Raw genomic sequence first — 20,289 nt, 5'->3', positions numbered from 1 at the left:
CAGGAGGCAACTTTTTTTCTCTAAGGAAGCTCTCCTGCACGACCTGGCAAACTTTGTATGGCTGTGTTGAACTGAAAGAACAGGGTCTTTATCCCGCAACAAATCCAAGTTCACAGTGGCTCCTGGAGGACACAAATGACTTCAGGAATGAGCTAACCCCAAGCACGGCAGAGCACCTGATAAATGGATGCTGTGCAAGCAGAGAGCCCAAACCACAGCCACTGATCCGCCTTCCCGGCCAGCTGTGGGGAATCGCCCGAGCCACACACGGGCTGGTGGCAGCGACAGCCCGGCCCCACCGCCCGGCCCGGCCCATCCCGGGCTCCACGGGGCAGCGACACGCTCGGGCTCCCGGTGAGGGCCGGGTCCTTCTGGTTACGGAACGTGAGGAAGCGGACAGGGGCCGAGCCCCTCGCAGGACCCTCGGAGCGGGGCAGGGCTGCGCTGCCTGCCGGTGCCGCCGCCGGCGCTGCGGGCTGCCGTGAGCGGGAGCCCCTGACGGAGCCCCCCGAGCTCAGCCGCCCTCGGTGCCGGTGGCCGCTGGCCCCGGCGGGCCGGGACCGACAGCGCGTGCGCGCCTCCAGCCGGCCCGTGACGTCACGCGCGAGGCTCGGCATTCCTCCGTATCAGCCTGGTTCCCGCGGAGATCGCCGAGTAATCGCTACCACGCACCCGCCCCGCCGGGCGGAAGAGTTCTCGGTGAGCGGGGGAAGGGAGGACGGGGGAACCCCGCGCTCGGCCGCGGGGGTGGCGGCGGGGTCGGATCAGGCTAAGAGGGCTCCGTTGTCACCGGCGCGGCGCCGCCTCACGGGCCGGAGGCGGCGACGGTACTGTGCGCATGCGTGGGCCGTTGCCAGGGCAACGGCGCGCTGGAGGCTCGGCCGCCGCGTGCGGGTCGCGCGACGGAGGCAACGTCACCTGCTGCCCACGGCGTGCGGCGCCTGAGGGCCCCTCAGAGCCCCGCACGGCCCCTCAGAGGCACTTAGGGCCCACTCACGGCCCCTCAGAGGCACTTATGGCCCCTCACGGCCCCTCAGAGCCCCGCACGGCCCCTCAGAGGCACTTATGGCCCACTCACGGCCCCTCAGAGCCCCGCGCGGCCCCTCAGAGGCACTTATGGCCCACTCACCGCCCCTCAGAGCACCGCACGACCCCTCAGAGGCACTTATGGCTCTGCACGGCCCCTCAGAGCCCTGCACGGCCCCTCAGAGGCACTTATGGCCCACTCACGGCCCCTCAGAGCCACTCATGGCCCCTCAGAGGCACTTATGGCCCACTCACGGTCCCTCAGAGCCACTCACGGCTTCAGATCCCCTCACGGCCCCAAAGCCCCTCATGGCCCCTCAGAGTCCCGCACGGCCTCTCAGAGCTCTGCACGGAGCCTCAGAGTCCCATACAGCCCCGCATACCCACTCATGGCCTCTCAGAGCCTTGCACGGCCCTGCAGAGCCCCACACAGCCCCACTGTAGCAGGGCTGAGAAGAAGCTCAAGCCAGCAGGGTGAGGGAGGTGTCACATCTGTGGCTGACGTGAGGCACCTGCTCGAAAAAAGTGGTATTTGATTACGGTCTGCATCTCCTTGATGCTCTGCAGCAGTTTGCCTGGACAGGCCGTGCAGGAGCTTCTCTGGCAGTGGTGATACAGTGTGTGTTCCTTGAGGTCAGGATACACCCCATCAGACATCAATATCAGCGATAATGGAGCTCACAGTTCTAGTCTACTGAATTTTACAACTCCCCATAATAATCCCAGCGCTTTTATGACCAACAGAAATAGGTATTTTTTAGGTATTTAAGCGACACTACACTGCTTGAGCAGACGGAGGTAAGGCAGGAACAGCACTGGCTGGGTACTGAACACAGTTCTGTCGAAGGAAGGCACAGCCTCAGGTGGGTCTCTCCCCACCATTTGCAAAAGAGTAGTGGCAGTCCTCAGGAACACCTAAAAGTGCTTTAGTACCTTTCAGTTGGAAGCATTTGCAAAAGAAAACATATTATTGTTAAGTACAGCATGGTAATATGAAAAATAATGTTGTGTTTATCAACTGGTCGGAGCTCTAGCTCTGATGGGCCGGCTCTGAGCTCGGAGCTGGCTCTGCCGGCTCGCTCGCCATCGCCCTCTGGCGGCAGCGCGGGCCCACGTTGGGCAGCGCCCGTCACCGGCGCAGGGAGTGCGGCCGCGTTGTGCCCAGCGCGTCCCGCAGCGCCCGGGGGATATTGCGGGGGACTGACCTCCGGCAGGTGCTTCTATTGCTGTGTTTTTCTCCTCAGTAGTGCCGGTTGTTTAAAATAGCGAAACTGCCTTGTACAATGCCAGTTTAGAGTAGGAAACAATCCCGGTTCCAGATTCAGCAGCTTCATTTTGTAATAAAAAAGGTAAAAAGCAAGCATGGTGTGTGCTCTGGAAAAAAACAGACCACCCGAGATGGAAATATGGAAATGTGTGTAACTTTTTCCTCTGGGAATTGTTGTGAGGAGCATTTTGCCACACTTTTTAGGATGTCTCTTTCATCCTTCTGAAGGTCTTTCCAGAAACCCACAATTTTAGCAGCATTTCTGTGAAGCTTTTAGAGAGAGCTCTGCGACTGGGAAATGTCATAAAAAATGTGTCCTGTCTGCCTAAGTGACAGGAAGTGTAAGGAATCTTTAAAAATTTATTTGTAACTAAATTACTAGATTTTTTTAAAGCTACTGGAGCAACTTCTTGTTTTTTAATGAATCCTATTAATGTTTCCATTGATTTACAGGTAAACTAGTTTTTTCTTGTTTTAAAAATACCCTGCGATCAGCAAGTCTAACTCTGTTTATTCTGGCTTGGATGTGTGATTATCAGTTATAAAGATTCTGCAGATGGAAATTATGTTGGTGCATGCACTGGAATAGATGCCTGTTTCTAATATCAGATAGATTGTCTGATTTTGGTTAATTGGTGTAGAGACTTATTTTTAAGCACTGGAATTACAGTGTTGGAATTGTAAGGTATTTAGGGAGCAGATCTGTTGACTGAGTACATTTACGCCTTTTCTGAGCATTTTAGAATACTGTGAGTTTTTTTTTGCAAAGAACTGCTGAATTACTGACCCATATATGTTATTACATTCTAAAGAGACCCATTTTTTTGGCTACCACAAAGTACATCAGGCTGTATTATGCTTTGTGTTTGTATAGGTCTTATTTTTAATTTGAGTAGTATTTCTCTACAAGTTCAGCCATAACAATGTACTGTTTCATTGGATCAGTAGTAACTGTAAACCAGACATTGCTAATTAGCTTAGATGGGAAATTTAACCCTGAAAATTCTGATTTTTAAAAATTATATTCTATGAAGCACTGTCTTCATTGGGAAAATGTAGCTACTGTGACTGCTCTTCTGTAATAAATTGTCTTGTTGCAGCTGGATTATAGATGCATGCTAGTGCTATTTCTGCCTTTATGGAGACAAACTTGATTAAAAAAAGATTGAACTTTGCTTTTTGTATACCCCTTTCAAGTTGTAGTGTTGATACTTCTGTACAAACTTGGAATCTCAACACAGTATTACGTTCGTTGTGTTTGTACGTTTTTATAATGGAAAAAGGTAAGTCTAGTGGCAATAATAGTGTTTTCCTCCCCAGAATGTCTGTGTGGATGCATTTATGCTCTCTTTGTAAGAATGCAGTTTGACTGCACTAAAATATACTTGTTAGTACAAATGAAGGATTTCAAATTAGTAATCTGTTGAAAACTCTTCAACTACTGGAGTTTTAGTTTCCAGATTACTGGTCTCTGTGGAGCAGTGTAAGTGATCACAAAACAATGAGAATGAAACAAATCTTCAATAAAAACCTGCACAATTTTTTGCCCAAGCAAGCCAGCTTCCTTTTGAGCTCTGTGCTGGCACAGTCGTATCATTAAAAGTGCATTTTATTTTTTATTTTCATAAGCAATAAAATAATTTCACAACAGTAATGAATGCAGTTCCTGTGGTACATTTTAATTATATGCAGCTAATGCTCATCATTTCAAAAATTGTCTCACTGGCATTTATGACTTGGTGTAAACGCTCATAGATCATGGGATTATTTGAAAGAACTGAAACTTTGAGAGATGTCAGGTTTGCCGTGTAGAGGAAAGTGACTCATTAAATAAGAGGTGCTGGTTAGCAATGGGAGACTGTAGAACACATTTGATTCAGAAGTGTTTAAAATAGGAATCAGTCTCTTCTGCATCTCAAAAGCGAAAGTTCCAGAGGAAGTCACCTTTTCTGTAAATGGATTTACCAGCACAGGTCTTTAGAACTGTAACATGATACTATGAGCAAATTAAGAGTTTTTGGAGAAAAAAAAATCTTTTAGTCAGCAAATCTTCTTTCTCATGATTTATTTTTAAAGGTCATAAGGTGACCATTACAGTTAAAAATTAGTTGTTTGTACAGGATAACCTTCCCAGATGAGATGCAACCCTGTCCTAAACCTCTGGGTCTGCAGCCTGAGTTTCCCAGAGCCTCTGGGTGACAGTTGAATGTAAGGTAAAGTGGAGCAAGAACTATTTGAAAAAGAAACTAATGTTTCAGACTAATGAAACAGACTAATGTTTAGCTTTTCTTTTTGTTTTAGTTATTCCATAGTTTTTCAGTAGATGCTAAATTTCTTTGATTTAGGGGAGGGAAGGATTTTGTTTTAAAACACCAGATAGGAATCTTAGGACAGACTTTTCACACTCAAACAGCTGGAGCAGCTGTAGATTCCCCACTGAAATGAAAATGCAACAATTCAAGATTTAGAAAGGCAAAAAGTGTGACCAGAGCATTAAATAGAAGGGCCATATGATACCAAAATTAAGCTCTGTGTTTATTATAAAGAAAATCCTTGTTTTAGAAGGGAAAAAAATGAACTTGTTCCACCACTTTCTTTTTTCCTCAGGAGAAAACACAGAATATATCCTAGGTAATAAATCTGTTTTATGGCTCACATGAGAAAGGGTGGAGAAACTCCCATTATTTTCTTCCCAGAAATTGAAATACACATGAGCTAACATGGGAGACACTGGGATTTTCATCCAACAAATGCACAGCTGGCTTCTGCTTTTATTATTTTTCTAAGCCTAATAATTTTTCATTTGATTAGCTGGTGGCTGACAAAACTATCACTTGCACAGTGTTTTGTATATTTAGTAGAGTAGGTGTGATGCAAAAGAGATACTGTCATGTGTGCCCAGAAGCATAGCACGACGTGTTCACTTGATGAGAAAATTCTGCTTGCCTCTTCTTAAAATGCAAGTTTCTATCATTGACAAATGAGTTTGAATATCCAAAAAGGAACTTCTTGACCTCTAGAAAAATGAGGATTATGTAAGATTTGAGGATTATTTTCTTCTTAATTCATGTTGTAGAATTGTATGATGCTGTGCACATAGAAATAAATTGTTAGGAGTCAGTTGGCAGTCCACAGTGCCAGTTTTGCTGTGAGAAAGCAGTGGGACTATTTAAGAGAAGAACTGTCCTAGTCAGTGTTAGAAGGTGGGAAAAGTAGAGCTACCAACAAGATTTATCAGGGACTTTTAAGTGTACACAGTGTAGGTGTAGAGAGACCCGTGGACACACTTAATGTGAAAAAAACAGCAGCAGCCAACCACAAACCCACCCAAAGAGATACAGTGAGCACAGACATAAAGGTGCGAGAATAGGAGCCATGCAGGAATGAGGTTCCTCAGAGCCATGTCTGAGCAGAGCTCTGTAAAGCCATGGATTCTCACTTTGAAATCAGGAGGGAGAATGGCCTATCAGAACTCCTTTGTGTGCCTTCTGCAGAATAAAGAAAGCATGTTCAAGAATCCAGATTCCTGTTTTGCATTGACCATTAATGCCAGGGACAAAACAGGCTGGTTTCTCCTGCATTGGCTCTCTTGGTATTTGAAGTGCTGAGCTGTGTTGCTGTCTGTGTGTTCCAGGCAAAGCAATGATAACACCTTCCCTATGAAAGCAGCAGGGGAAGAAGACTGCAGTTTTATCCCAGATTGGTAGGTCTGTGTTGTCCAAGTGTTTAGTGTGTTTCTTGTTATTTTCAAAAATTCCAAAACAATTTGTGATCTGGGGGCAGGAGGGAATGTGGGCTATCTACTTCCACTTGAATATTGTGTGACGGCATCTCTGGTTTTGATTTGTAGTCATTTACAAGTGGTAGATACTCAAAACCATGAAAGAAATTTCTAAGTGAAATTAGTTTGAAGCTACAGGTTCGTTGCATCCCCAAACCTCTACCTTTAATGTCCTTTCACACCGTGGCTGCTGGGGAAGGAATGGTTTTGTAAGGACTAGTAGAATCACTGGATTGTGTATCTGCGTTCTGACCTAGCTCCATTACACTCTCTAAATAATTGTTGACAAGTTCAAGCTCTGTAACTAGGGGGTTATGACTTTGCTAAATGCCATGAGTCAATATATGTTCATGGACAAGGGAAATGACCTTAATGGAAAAATAGGAGACTACTGAAGTGGCAGTAGATCATCGTGGGAGCTCTCTTTTGGTTGTACCTCTTAAAAGCTTTATGCTGCTAGGGATCAGAATACTGTGGTGTATGGGATGGTTTCTTGGGGCATGGAAGTGCATGAGCCTGTACTGGGGATGGCTGTTCCAAATGAGTGTTGGCCAGTGCAGAGGGCCAGGAAGCAGTTTCTCCAAAGGATTTAAAATCAGTGTGGCCAACTTCACTGTCCACCTCCTTTTTGCTCAGTCTGCCTTGTTAGAATTTGCATCTCTGTCCTGCCTGTATTTAGCGATTTGTTCTAATAAATCTGCTCTTCTGTAATGAGCCTGTTTCACCTTCTGAAGCTGTACTTGGAATTCTTGCCCTGGTTCTGAGCTGGGTGAACCACGTTCCTGTGGTGACTGGAGGGGATGCGTTCCTGACATGCAGCTGGGGATGCTGCTGGTTAGGAAAGGCCCTTGGAGCAGAAGTGGTTGCCCTGGTGGCACCACATTTCCTGCAGTGCAGTTCTGTGGCCTGGTTTTGCACTCTGATCCTTTGTTCTAGGGGCAGAGGACTCCTCACCCAACTTGCAGTAGGTTGCAGAGAGGGAGAGAGTCTATAGTGCTGTGCCAAAAAACCAAGTGATAGTGAGCATGGTCTCCAGCCTGCTACAGTTCCAAAGCATTTGTGCTCTTTTGCTCTTGGTAACAGTCGGACCTTATTGAACCAGGCTCTCAAATCTGAGAGTAATTGGGACCATGTGACACATTGCAGAACTTTTCTAAATTAATTTTTTTTTCTAGTAGTGTGTTTAAGCCTCCTTGCTTTCACCTCAACAATTGAGGGTGTTGGTTGCTTCCTCATGTTTGTGTAAGAAAAGCTTTTTATAGTCCATTTTTCCAGTTGGCATATGTACTTCCTCCACTGTAGTGTAACATATCCTTCTTCCCACTCCCTCCCAGCCTCTGAAGCTAATGGAAGACCTTCAGGGTTGTTTTATTTGCAATAAAAATGGAACTGTGGGGTTGGGAATGGTCATTATTCTTGCCTTAAAATCTGTTCTTCAACAAGTTTTGTTTTGTTCTTGGTAAACGAGAAGAATGTAAGGAAGCAAGGAATAATTAGCTATAGTTAGTTTATAGGACATTTAATTTGAACTGGAAATCTCTAACTCAATTTTTGTTTTAGCTGAAAATCTATCAAGAAAAGCAAAAGTTTATCAGAAACATGAATGGAAGTAGGCTGCATTCTTTTTTTTTTTGACAGAAGAATTCTTAATGTAATACCAAATGTGAAGAATTTTTGAGTATCATCTATCCCAACCTTGTGCAAGGTAACAGCTGGAGTGAAGGCAGTCTAGAGGCTCCACTTCCATCAATTATTTTGCCCTGTAATGGTGAGTCTGGCACACTGACAGCAATTGAGCCTTGCAAATTGGAGTTGTGCTGGACTTCTTTCCTTGATCTAACATCAGTTACACCAAAAAGAAAGGAAAGGTGGCATGGCCACTTTCATATCACTGACTGACAGAGTCCTGTCCCTGGTCAGGACAGGATAGTACAGCACCTGGTTTGCCACAGCTTCACTCCTGCTTGCCGGTTGTTTTTATCACCAATTACCCAGGGAGTGTTACTTAGCCCCACAACAGAATTAGTAATATTTAATGTGGAAACCGTTTTTCTGCTGTCTGTGACAGATAGATTATTGAGACTATCTACTGGGAATGCCCTTGATTTCTAGTGATTTGAATGCTATTTCTCAAGAAATATTATGTTTTGGAACTATTTTTTTCAGTTTTAAATCTTTTTGTTTATAATCTTCCAAGGTTTTCCAACACTAATGAACACAGCCTAGGTCCTTCAGTGGAGGGGCATGTGCAGACATGGCCTCTGTGGATTGAACTGCCTCACTGCTCCAGGTCTTCACTATTTTTAGCCTCTATATATGCCTTTGTTTTTCCTAAGTGTCTAGTTCTAAGGTGATATGGTAACTAACCCAGTCAGGGCAGGAATTCACTCTTTTCCCATATACTAGCTCCACTGTAAGCTTGTGCAGAAAAACGGATCTGAGAATCCTTGCAGCTTAAATCTTACTGTGGGATGTCTAAGGTCCTAACAGGTAAATTTTTAGCTACTTCTGTATTCTGCAATTTGTCTATGGAAACAACATTTTAAAGGTATTTGCTTATTTTATTGCTTCACTGCTAAATAATTGAAACCAGCACTTAGCATTTAATTATCGTGATTTTTTAATCATAAATATTGTATAGTGCCTGGTGGTGTAATTGGGCATTTTTATAATAAGCCCCTATTTTTTAAAACAAGGGGGAAATCTCTGAAATTCATGCCTTCATGCTTGTGCCCATTAAATGTGGTTATCATTATCTAGTGACGACATATGTTCTTCCTAACTAGGATTCTCTTCTCTTTCATGCTGATGCTATCTCCATGCTAGATTATTCCTGTTCCTAGTAGCACCCCAGGGCAGTAGTGAGAAGTAAATGTGTCCCATATGGCCGCTTCAGACAGCAGCTTTGGGTGTGGGGAGACGGGAGAGGAGAGACACTGAGGTGAAGAGACGTGGGGTCTGTGTGCCGTGACTGTCCCAGCAGCAGGGCAGGCAGAGGGGGAGCAGGGCTGTCTGTCTGTCTGTGCTGTCAGGCTGCTCCCGGTGGCAGCGCTGCGGTAGGACAGGCTGCAGTTGTTTGTTGTGCCATGCGGGAGGAAGGAGCCAGGGAGGAACTGCGACTGAGTCACCCGTTCTTCCTGGAGCGCCTCCTGGGGTGGTGCTGCTACAGGCAGCCCAGTGCAAGACTGAGCCTGAAGGCTCCAGCGAGCTGATTGCAAATATTTTGCAGAAGTCTTATTTTCTGGTAATTACTTTAACATGATTCAGTGTTTTCTCTTTTGTCTGATCTTGTTATGAGCCTTCTTGCCTGATCCTTTGCCTGCTGTCCTGGGAGCAGGGCAAGTGTTCCCACAGCACGTTGCATTCCTGCTGTCTTTGGCCTCTCAGGTTCAGTGGCTGGGAGTAGTGCTGTTCAGTACAACTGACCAGTGATGTGTCCTTTTGGAACAATGACTGATCCTGGACCTGTTTATATGAAGCCTTTGAAACTACTAAGCTGTTTCAGATAGTGGGGTTAGAGCAATTTGTAGAATTGGGGTCCAGATACCGTTTGCCCATTCATGTTTCTAGTGATTTGTGAAATTAGAGCTCCTGTGGAAACCTGGAACCTTGCTTCTGAGGCAAATGTTGTGTATGAACGGAGTCCAAAGCCCCCAGTCTTCAACAGATATATGAAGAATGGCTAGGATTTAGGTTCTAGTGGGTCACCAACAGTGTTTTATTAGAGACTAATAATAACAGTGAACAGACTCTTCCATTCCCTGTTCTCTAGGGTTTTAGAAATCCAGCAGAACCAGCAAAATACCTAAAGCCCAGCCACTGAAACCCAGCCAAGTTTTGTAAAAATTACAATGGTAACTTCAAATAAATATAAATTGTCCTTTTTAAATGTACAGTTTATTTAAAAACAGTTATTTTGCCAAACCATAAATGTACCTAATAACTAAACCAAGAAATAACCAAGGTTAAGAAACCTAAGATTATAAGGTTTAGGAAAAACCTTTCTGATATATTTAGTGCTTTTGTTTAACCGTGTGATTTACATTTAATCCTAGTTAGGCTAACTAATACATACATATCTTTATAGCAGACCAAACACTTCTCATAAGCAACTGACTGGTTTGTGTTATCACATTTGTTCAATGAGGGTGGAGGGAGAGAGGTGTAGTGTATAACTCACTTGCATAATCTTTTGCGACTAGTAGAAAAATATGTCTCTCAATATAGCTACAAGAAATACATGGGTGCTCATAATTCATATTATCCCATAAAATTTAGAAGAGCATTCAGAGACTGCAAATGAAGGTAATTTATGTGTAAAACCTCATCCATGAAGAATTTATTGCCATAGTAGGTATAATATACTTTGGCACAGACTTCTTCCGTGAAACTAGTACTTGCAGATTTGAGAAAGGAACATACCAGAGACCTTGCAGGTTAAACTGTAGTCTGGTTTTATACAAAACACATTATAATGAAGACTTTTCTCTTCTGAGAGCTGAAGTCAGTTGGTGAGTTAATATACCACGGCCTTTGACTATGTGTTTGAACATTTTCACTGTGCGAGTAATCTCTTTAAAATCAGTGTTAGTTTAGTGGTGCTACCTTTGTGTAAATAGTGATGTTTGTAAATATTTTGAACCTTAGAGGGAACTGTGGAAACTGCAGAAGTGGATTCATACAAAACATTTTAATTTGCAGTATCTAAAAATGAGTATATGCTTTGCAGAGGTTGTTTGCTCACCCAGAGGTTGTTTGTGAAGCCCAGACCTCATTCTTCTTGTGAGGACTGCACTGGGACATGGGGCCTCATCTTCCTCACTGCTCTTGAGCAAAACTGCCAACTAAAGGCCCTGGGATCCATCCATCTCATAGCCAGTTTGACTTGGGCATGTGGTGGCCGAAGCAAGGCCAAGGCAAGGTAGTGGTTACGTTGCAGTGCTGTAGTGCACAGTCTCAGGGAGATGTCAGCACCGTTCTCCTCAGTGCTTGGGTGGCTCATGCAGCTGGAACAAAGATATATTTCCTTTTGTTCCTGCTGCTGGAGTCTGATTTCTGTTTTCTTTTGAGATTACATTGTGCACATATGCACATATGCTTTTATAGTTGTTGCTTCTCTTTGACCCAAACACTTTATGGAAGTTAATGACATTAAATGAAAATCAATGCAACCCATTGCTACTCCAAGATTTCTGCTTAATACAAAGTAAACAGAATAGGGAAGGATTTGTTATACTGTAGAACAGTATATTTGTTATACCATTTAAATGGATGTAGCTGGGAATGGAGAGAAGCAACTCCTAGTATGATATATAAGAGGGATTTTGGCCCACATCAGCAAGGGAAGCTACAGGGCATTTAGCTATAAAAATGGACCAGAGTTCTCAAGCATTTATGTAGAGCAGATAAGACCTTTAAAATTCTTCCTTGAAAGGTGTTGGGCAGCAATCTGCTAGGCTTGGATGGTCAAAAAATGTTATCGATTCCTCTGGGATTTTAACTGTCAATTCCAGGAAGTCTAGGTGTTTCAGGAAGTGCTATTCAAATATTATGCTATTTCTTCCGGATGTAGCTCCTTGGACAGTACACTTACACTTAGCCTTTTCTCTGTTGGTTTGCTCTGCAGGAGAAATCCCAAACTATTGAGAACAAAGATAACTTCCTGTGCCAGGTGTATTAGCTGGAATTATCTCTGTTGTACAAAGTAATAACTTTTCTTTTGAAAGTGACATGGGATTTTTGACGTTAGTCAAGATTTATCTCATCAAGGATGTCACTGTGCTGCTAAGAAAAGCTCATTGGCCTCATATCAGAAGTACTGTGTTCAGTTCTCTGCTTTTCCACATGGATTTACTGGAGTTACAGATGGTGCAGAAAATGGCAACTGAAACAATTTGGGGAACTGGAACTGTCATATGAGACATTGAAAAGTCTGGTACTCTTCAGTTTAGAGAAAGACAGATATTTATTGTTGAGATTTACAAAATCATGAAAGTGACGAAAAAGCCCAATGTGAAACTGTTGCCCTCCAAATCCTGCAATGTAAGAACTAGAGGGTGCTCAGTGAAGGTAGGAAATCAGGTTTAAAACAAAGAAAAGAAGGCAGTCCTTCATTTTTTGGAACTCCAGGTAGTGAATTTTTTTGCCATGGTAGGTAGCAAAGGCAAGGATATCAGCAGGTTCAAAAGAGGTCAGATAATTTCATAGATAAAAACAGAACTGCAAATGGACAGTGAAGTTGTGTGCCCTGTAACATCATTGTGCATGGGGGGGTGTGGGGGGCAGGAGGAATGGACCCCAAAAGCATCCAGGCTTCTGTCTTTTCCCTAAGCAGTATCTCTAAATAGCATGGCACTGGTGGAAGTCAGGTACTAGGCCAGATGGGACCAGTCATCTGACCTTGCAGGACATTTTTTTCTGCCATACAGTACCACACTATGTTCTGCTTTGAAAGGGTTTTATTGTTAGTGCATTGAATTCTCATAAGAATAATCAAGAAAAAAATGGTAGCATGTTAATACTCCATTGTTGATACCTGTAATATTAATGTGCTTTTAAGTCTGATCCATTGATAGTCAAATGCCTGCCTGTTACTGTGCATGTCGCTAACATGGCATTTGTTTGGAAAATGTACAACTTGGAGAATGAATTTTAAGTTTGTGTGTTTATTTTTCTCGGCGGTGAGTTTTGGTTATCTCAGAAGGGAAAAGCTATCCAGGTGCAGTGAAGCTGTGTGGTGCCATGAGTGCTCTGGCAGGAAGGTATGCAGGACAAGTATGCAGGGAGCTGCATCTGAGTAGTTCCTTCATGCTCCAGTACTGTGTGCTACTGACATGTCTTTGTGCTAGTTCCAGGTAGGCCAGATTGAACCAATGCATCAACAGGGGACTTGGGGCCAACCACATCCACAGCTCAGGGACCCAGAATTTGGGTCATGGTCCCATGGCACTGGGCTTTAATGACACTCAGAGCTGGGATGGCATCCCTGCAGTTTGGAGCATCCTCCCCAAGCACCGAGTTCTGTGCCTGCCCAACTCCCCCATAGACTTCAGGCTACTGCTTCTTGCATAGCAGCTCAAGACTCTATTTCATCTGTAGCATTTGGAGGAGACCTGCAAAGTAAAAATTGGAAATTACTATTTCACTTTAATATAGGACACAGAAAAGTTCTTTAATGTGTGTTTGGGTGGAGTTTTTTTGTAAAAGATATCTGTAAAAAGTCTGCTGTATGCTTTTTTTTTCTGGTAACATTAAGCATATTAACAAAAACTTTCTTTGCTTTAATCAGACAATATGGGCTTTGTTCATATGGAGACTTTTGAATATTATGTGTAGCTCCTGTACTCTGGGCACAAGCTTTTAGCAGGGATACTTACATGAGCCATAAACTGAGTGCAGCTCAGGTTGGCTCATTGTGTCTGTGGAAACTGATGGTACTCTGCTGTTGATGAGAAATCCGCCATAAACAAATCCTCACTCCTGGTCTCAGGTGTGTAATTGAGAAACATGTTTGGCTTTTGATCAAAAGAAATGGAGTGTTTGGTTCTTAGGAATATCTTTTCTCTTGTTTCAATGAAGTAAATGTTAATGCAAATAAAGAGCTTAAAGTAGTCTGACTAAAGCCTCAGCTAATTGAGCTTTGGTTCTGTGAGAATTTGGATGTCATCATCCTTTTGTTTTCCACTTCTCTGGGGAAGTACTTCAGCTATATGGCAAAAATAAACAAAAGAAACCTTTTAAATCTTCACACTTAAATACATTTATGAATATTTTTAGTTACTGTTTACTCCTTGCAAATTTCAGACCAAGGTCTGAAAAAAAGTTTCAGATGTATTGTTTTCCTAACAAAGATTTGACCTTCATCTTTATACACGGTTTCACTATCAGCATTTAGTTCAAAGGAGCACTTCGAAGCACGCAGGCAAAAACCAGTTCCATTGTGTAAAATAGAAATGTGTGTTTTATATCACAGGAGTTTAGAGAACAATGCAAAGGTCAATTGTGTTGCTTGCTCTCCTGTCACATGATGTGGGTGTGTATATGAATGCATCCCTGGAATTCCACTGTGGGATCTGCATCTTTGAAGCTGATGCTAAAATTACTGCAGAGGCTCTTCCAAAGGCGGATACTGATAGAAGATTCAATGAAATCGAAGGTCGCCAGTCTGGTAGGCGTTGAAAGATACCTGGCTATGATACTATTTCTGATTTAATAATGCGAATGGGAGGCTAGCCCTTTGTAATAATTAGGACTAATTACTGAAGAGGTGTTGACAGATGGGCTAAGAGGAAACAAACTGCCTTTATCCAGTGGCTTAGAGTCAGATTACTAGTCTTGTGTTATCTGTTTCTCAGAAAGTAGAAGCTTCAATCATTCACTAAGTCTTCAAAGGGGAAAGGGATCCTAACAATATACAGGATTTGGGATGAAGCTATGAAATAAGTCTTTGACTCAAAATGGCTAAATTAATCTCCTTTCCGTAAATTATCATACTTTTAAAGTTTGAGTTACAGATGGAGAATCTGATTGTAGTACTGAAAAATATGCAAAATCAGTATTGATGACTGTCCTGTCGCTGCTTCTGCTCATGGATTAGTCTAAGATTGGTTCCTTGCTGTTAATTATATTAATATGAATTCTTTGATTCCTTCTTATGCCATGCTTGCTATCCAGCTGAAACTGAGACAAGGGAAGGTAGTAAGTACTCTTTCATTCAGTGTTTGCTTCATGCAGATGTCATATCTGATCAACAAGCAGAAAATACATCCGCTGAAGTTAATTACAGTTATTTACCTTTTTAGGAGACAAGATCATGCATATTCCAGGAAGAAAACAATATATTACAATACAATTGCATTTACTGAGAATTATGGATTTTCTTTAAGAGGATTTCTTCTCTCCTTTTGAATGTAGTGTCCATCCAGCACATCTGCATGAAGTAGATAAAATTGTCCAACGTGAATGGAGTTAACAAAGACATTCAGGGATTAATGCTCTGTCACCAGAATGAGCACTCAGTGTGACTTTCTTTAGGCAAATGATTTAAAAGTCTAGCCACCCTCCATCTTCTCATATGACTTTTAAGTGCTTTTCTTCCCACTCTCCACCATATATAGAACCTGATTTTCTTAGAAATGTGATAAATATGGTTGCATTCGATAGCACTTATAAGCAGAGGTAGCTTTCAATTATTTATTTACTTTTAACAAAAGGAGCCATTTAATTAATGTTTAAATATTTATAACAGTTTTATTGTGCTGTAAAATCGGTTATACTTTGATCTAGATTTTCTGGTTTGATATAATAGGGTTGGTAAAAGTTTTCCTAATGAATTTGGTCAGAACATGACATAATCTGATTATCTGACGAAAGATTGACACTTCAGTTCCTGCCAGCATAAAAGCACGGTACAATGGGGGCTGTTCAGCACAAATTCAAAGGCTGGGAGTTCAAGTTCAGGTACGGCAGAATTGTTCAAAGTTTCAAATTAATGTGGTGAAACAGTATTGCATTTTTCACTGTATTTTTGGTCAGGAGTAATTTATGGTGGATGAGAGGAGTGAAGCTTGAAGTTAAATGTGTAAACTGCAATTCCAGTCTGTAATTTCGGGTTAATTTCCCTCCGTTTGCTAAATAGAAATTAGTGTTACTTGTTAGAACATAGAGAAACTAACTGGTAAGAACATCACAGACACAGGAAACGGTACCAGAAACTGGGAATTAAGTATCATCAGTATTCAACATGTTAAATGTGGAACCAGTTTTTTGTCAATATCCCTCACATTTTAACAGTTTTACAGTTTAACATATGAGCAAATGCTCATATGCTTGGAGATGAGCATATTTAACTAATGCATCCTACACGCTTATGTAAAATAGATGTAGATTCATGTGATCAAACTGGCATGAAGAACAGTTATGTCTAAAATGTAAGCTTAGCATAAAATGTTAAACATAATTTTTTTTTCATTTGATATTCAGATAATATTTGCTTTGTAAATGTTGTTCCTGTTTGCAGTGGAATTATAGTGGTCCCTACTAGAGTTCTTGGACTAAGTTGCTGTCCAGTAACTTGGCTCATCCAAATAATTAGGCTGTATGGAATAGGAATCCTAGCAGACAAATGATACATACTATTAGTAATTAAGCTTGAATTTTGGAAGATATTTCATAACATAAAAATACTTAATAATCTTCTATTTTGAGTAATATATTTAAAAGTGGTGTACACCACACTGTGTCTTTTCTTTCTTTTCAATGCTGAAGGGGTTCTTGGAGAAAGTAAAGTGTTGAGTACCAAATGTGATGGTCTTTACTGAAATGCAGTTTGTTTCTGACCTTGAGAAGATTTTTCTGACCTGAATAAGGATTTAAAGCTTTAATCTAATGAATTGATACAGACTGTCCACATTGCTTTGTTTCTTAAAATACCACATGGCACACGAATCTCCGTGTCCCTGGGAAGGGACTGTGGCACCTTGGGAGGTCACTCACTGTCCCTGCCACAGCTTCCCCATCTCCAGAGAAGGATGTGGAATAACACTGGTCTCAGAGATGTGTTGTAGTTTACACAGAAGCAGAAATCTCCCAAGGAGAAAATGCTTTATGAAATACTGGGGTAATGAACAGACCCTGCAAATCCTCCCTCGTTTGAGCAGTCTCACCAATATCATCTGGTAGTTTGGACAGGCATAGATCAGATCCAAAATTTGAATTTCAAAATACAAGCTGGACACAAATAGAAATTGCCCTTGGTTATTTAATATTTCTTCGGTGTTTATGTCAATTTATCTTGTTTGCTATTTGCAGTTTTAAAGTATATTTTTTAACTGTTATGAAACAAATGACAATATAAACATGGAGTAGGAAATAGGTAAAATCTGATATAAATGCATCTCCTACCATATGCTGGTGAAGTACATAGCCCGTTCAGCTCATTGCAGAGTCTTTTTTCTTCCTTTAGTGAATATGTATTTTGTGAATGTATTTTGTACTTGTCTTTTTAATTCTATGAAATGTAAACTGTGTCATTAAAGTAAAAGAAATATTTTGGGAAGCGCTGTCAGAGCTCAACTTGCAGTGTAGTTTAATTTAATTGCCTACCTCTGCACGGCATCTGTCCCATGGTGAGGTGACACAGCACGGGTGTATTTCATAAGCAGAGGGAAGCATGCGGCCAGGAACGCAAGCTGAAGTTTTAAAAGTACATGAAAAGCAGATTGCTTCATTGTGTCTTCATAAAGTGTCACTTCTCACTGTCTCCTCCCAGCAAATGAGTGAGAACTGGCAACTTCAGGGATGTTCACATAAAAAAAAATAAAATTGCAGACTTCTGACTGTAAACAACAGTCACTTCTACCTCACGTATGGCCGAAGCAAAATAAAATACAACACAACTAATTCCATGTGTAATAAAATATTTGCATATATTTATTTTATTGCAGCTTAATCCAAATATAATATTTATAGAATAATAAAAGAATTTATATACTTTTGTTTTAGTTGAATCAAAGGTGACGATGCAAAATTAAAATGCAGTGGCTTTTAAAATTAGGAATATACTGAATGAATTTCATTCTAAGATTGGCATGAAAATGGGATTTGGTCACTTTTTCCCTTTTTGTTGACTGGATCAAGCCAGATCCCAAGCAGACCTTAATGTTCATGGAAACAACTCCATTTCTAGCAGCTCTGGACACAGTCCTGTACATCAGGAATCAATTAATAAGTCATTAATAAATGACATATTTTAGAAGTATAAATTCATTTACTATTGGTTGTATTTTATTATGTAATATCATGTCACATATACTTTTCCTTAATTCTTAAAACTCCTGTTATACTTCACACTTCTAAGAAGAAAGTATGGAAGACAAAATGTCATCTGATTTGTACTGTGTTTCATGTTCCTATGCCCTGTGGGAGGAAAGGAGAAGTAATAGAACAGACAAATAAATAAACGTGGTGTTGAAACTGGCATGACAGTTTCTGCTCTTGCACAAAGGAACTGCAATCAATTTATTGTCTTCATTGGTCAGATGCCAGAATAACAGTATATTGTACAAGAGTAGATTAATTAAAGTGTAATTAGAATGGAATAAATTAAACAATCATAAAAGTTTGTCATGGGAAAAATATGTGTTTAGAATTAATTAGTTTTCAAATAAAGTGATATTTTAATTGCTCAGAGTTACAGAATCCTTAATTGCAGACATATAATTCTGGCCTAAATAACTTCAGTTGCTGTAACAACTTGATATATTTCTTCTCTGTCAATTCTTTTTAATAGTTTGTTACCAAACAAGATTATTGCCGGAATGTCTGCAAAAATGTCTGGAAGACGTTTAATTAAGCCCATGCTAACTGAGGACATTATTAGCTCTTGGAACCAAAAGATTTGTGGCTGATGCTGCACTATGCAGCACCCCTAATTAAGGAGGATGGGCAGACAGAGCCCCGTGGCTGACAGATTGCTATGCATGGCTGAACTGGAGGCCACTCAAAACAGTCTTTTGATGGTCCTTGGCTCATCAATTTTTTGCTAGATTTCAATGATTTATCACATGTACAAACTTAAATTCATTCTAGGACTGATGTTATGGTGAAGAGACACTTATATAAATCCTTTCTTTAAAACTTATTTTGTGTATATATAAATGCCTATTCATATTCTTCAAGTTTTCAAAGTGATTAATCATTGCTTGTCTTTTGCGTCCCCAGTAATTTTATGTAGGGTGTGTTGTAGAGCTGAACTCTGTGGGCTTTTATGCTTTCTTTCTCCAAACAAGGCTGACTGTAGTTACATCATTGCACTTTTCCAAGCAATTAATGGTTTCAGAAAGTAAAACAGATGGGTGTCTTTTCCCTCATCTGCAAATTGAACCTGTTTATGAAACACTAGAATTTCATCTGTTTCACCTGTATTTCACGCTGCATTTTGGGCTCCCTTATTGAAAGCTAGTGCAATAACATGAGAGGCAGGGGCTCTCACGTTTTCAGATCCCATATTTTTGGCATAAATGTATCCATGACATTTGTCTGTCTCCATAATGTTTACTTCAGTAAGATTTGCAATGCCCAAAATGTTTAATTGTGTTAAAAAAGGTCAAACAGCTGATAGCTGAAGGCACATATGTCAGAATGAAAGACTGGAAAAAAATTATCAATCTGACACAGGGGGAGTATTAGAATGATTAATGTTTATGTTAATTTATGGCTTTTACATATTGATTAATAGCTTTTTGTTCCAGTGACCAAAATGTGTAAGTGGCAATGAGATCCATATGCTAACTCAGTGTCTTTCAAATGATTATAATCATTCGTAGTTTTGTTCCCATGCTGAAGCTATGTTTTCATATAGAAAGTAATTGTTGTACAGTGACTTTTTAAAAATTGCAGATGGAAATATTTGAAATTGAACCTCAAGACACAAGCTTGGGTTTCAGTATTCTTGAAGGTTACACACTGACCTTTATATACATTTTTCTTGCAAACTTCATTAGTTAAAATCTTAATTTATTGTGGTTTAGTTTTTTTTCAGGTAGGGAATGCTTACAGACAAAAAGGGTGCTAATGCTGGGAGGAGCCATTATCTGAGTTGAAATCATTAAAAATGCGTTGCATTGCATGATGGTTATTAGTCATTTTCTCCCCTGCTCCCTTAAGATTTCTTGGCATATCACCAGTTGCTGATAAGCAGTTTTGTTTGCTATCTGTCCATTGACTAATACAATTAAAATGTGGAAACCTCCATCATTCATTGTCTAAATGTCAAGAGAGAAAGTAATTTTGGGGATCTCCTGAGAAAGGATGAACTCCTAACTTTCCTAGCAGTCAGTGGGAAATGGAGGTTCTCAGCACTTCTCAAACAGAGACTTTTGAAGTGTTTTTCTGAGCAGGCAGTCATTGTTAGTCATTAGAAATTATTTGGTGCCTATTTAGAACGAAAGCTCTGACAGTATTTAGTGTTCCCAACCTGTAAGAGGAAGGACTCTTGTCAGCTGTAATGTTGGCTGTGTGGCAACAGCTTTATATCAGCTAATGAAGGATTCTGTAACTAGGTCATATAAATCACTGCGTTCTCTTTGACATTGATGTGTCGCTAACTAGCAAGTTTTGCAAGCAAGATAGAAATCTGTCTACAGTATCTGGATATGGTATTTTCTAGTGCAAGCACAAAGTAATGAATGTTCTCAGTCCACTGTTGTGGGGTTTT

At 41.0% G+C, this 20,289-nt stretch overlaps 1 protein-coding gene across 3 annotated transcripts in view; it reads left to right on the top strand.

Annotated features, from left to right (window-relative positions):
• Positions 1-596: 596 nt before the first annotated feature.
• Positions 597-20,289, top strand: part of GNB1L (G protein subunit beta 1 like) — a 49,098-nt gene continuing 29,405 nt past the window's right edge. For 2 of the 3 annotated variants that reach the window (XM_030959015.1, XM_030959014.1), the window contains exon 1: positions 597-699. Coding sequence is in view for 1 of the 3 variants with exons in the window: in XM_030959016.1 (XP_030814876.1) it covers positions 14,119-14,241 (123 nt within the window). In the remaining 2 variants the exon portion in view is untranslated. Of the gene's footprint in view, positions 700-14,118; positions 14,242-20,289 lie in introns of those variants that run through there. The other variant, XM_030959016.1, reaches the window with a different exon arrangement.

The sequence above is a fragment of the Camarhynchus parvulus genome, chromosome 15 (genome assembly GCF_901933205.1).
Source record: "Camarhynchus parvulus chromosome 15, STF_HiC, whole genome shotgun sequence".
NCBI lineage: Eukaryota > Metazoa > Chordata > Aves > Passeriformes > Thraupidae > Camarhynchus > Camarhynchus parvulus.
This window is presented reverse-complemented; position numbering and strand designations above follow the sequence as displayed.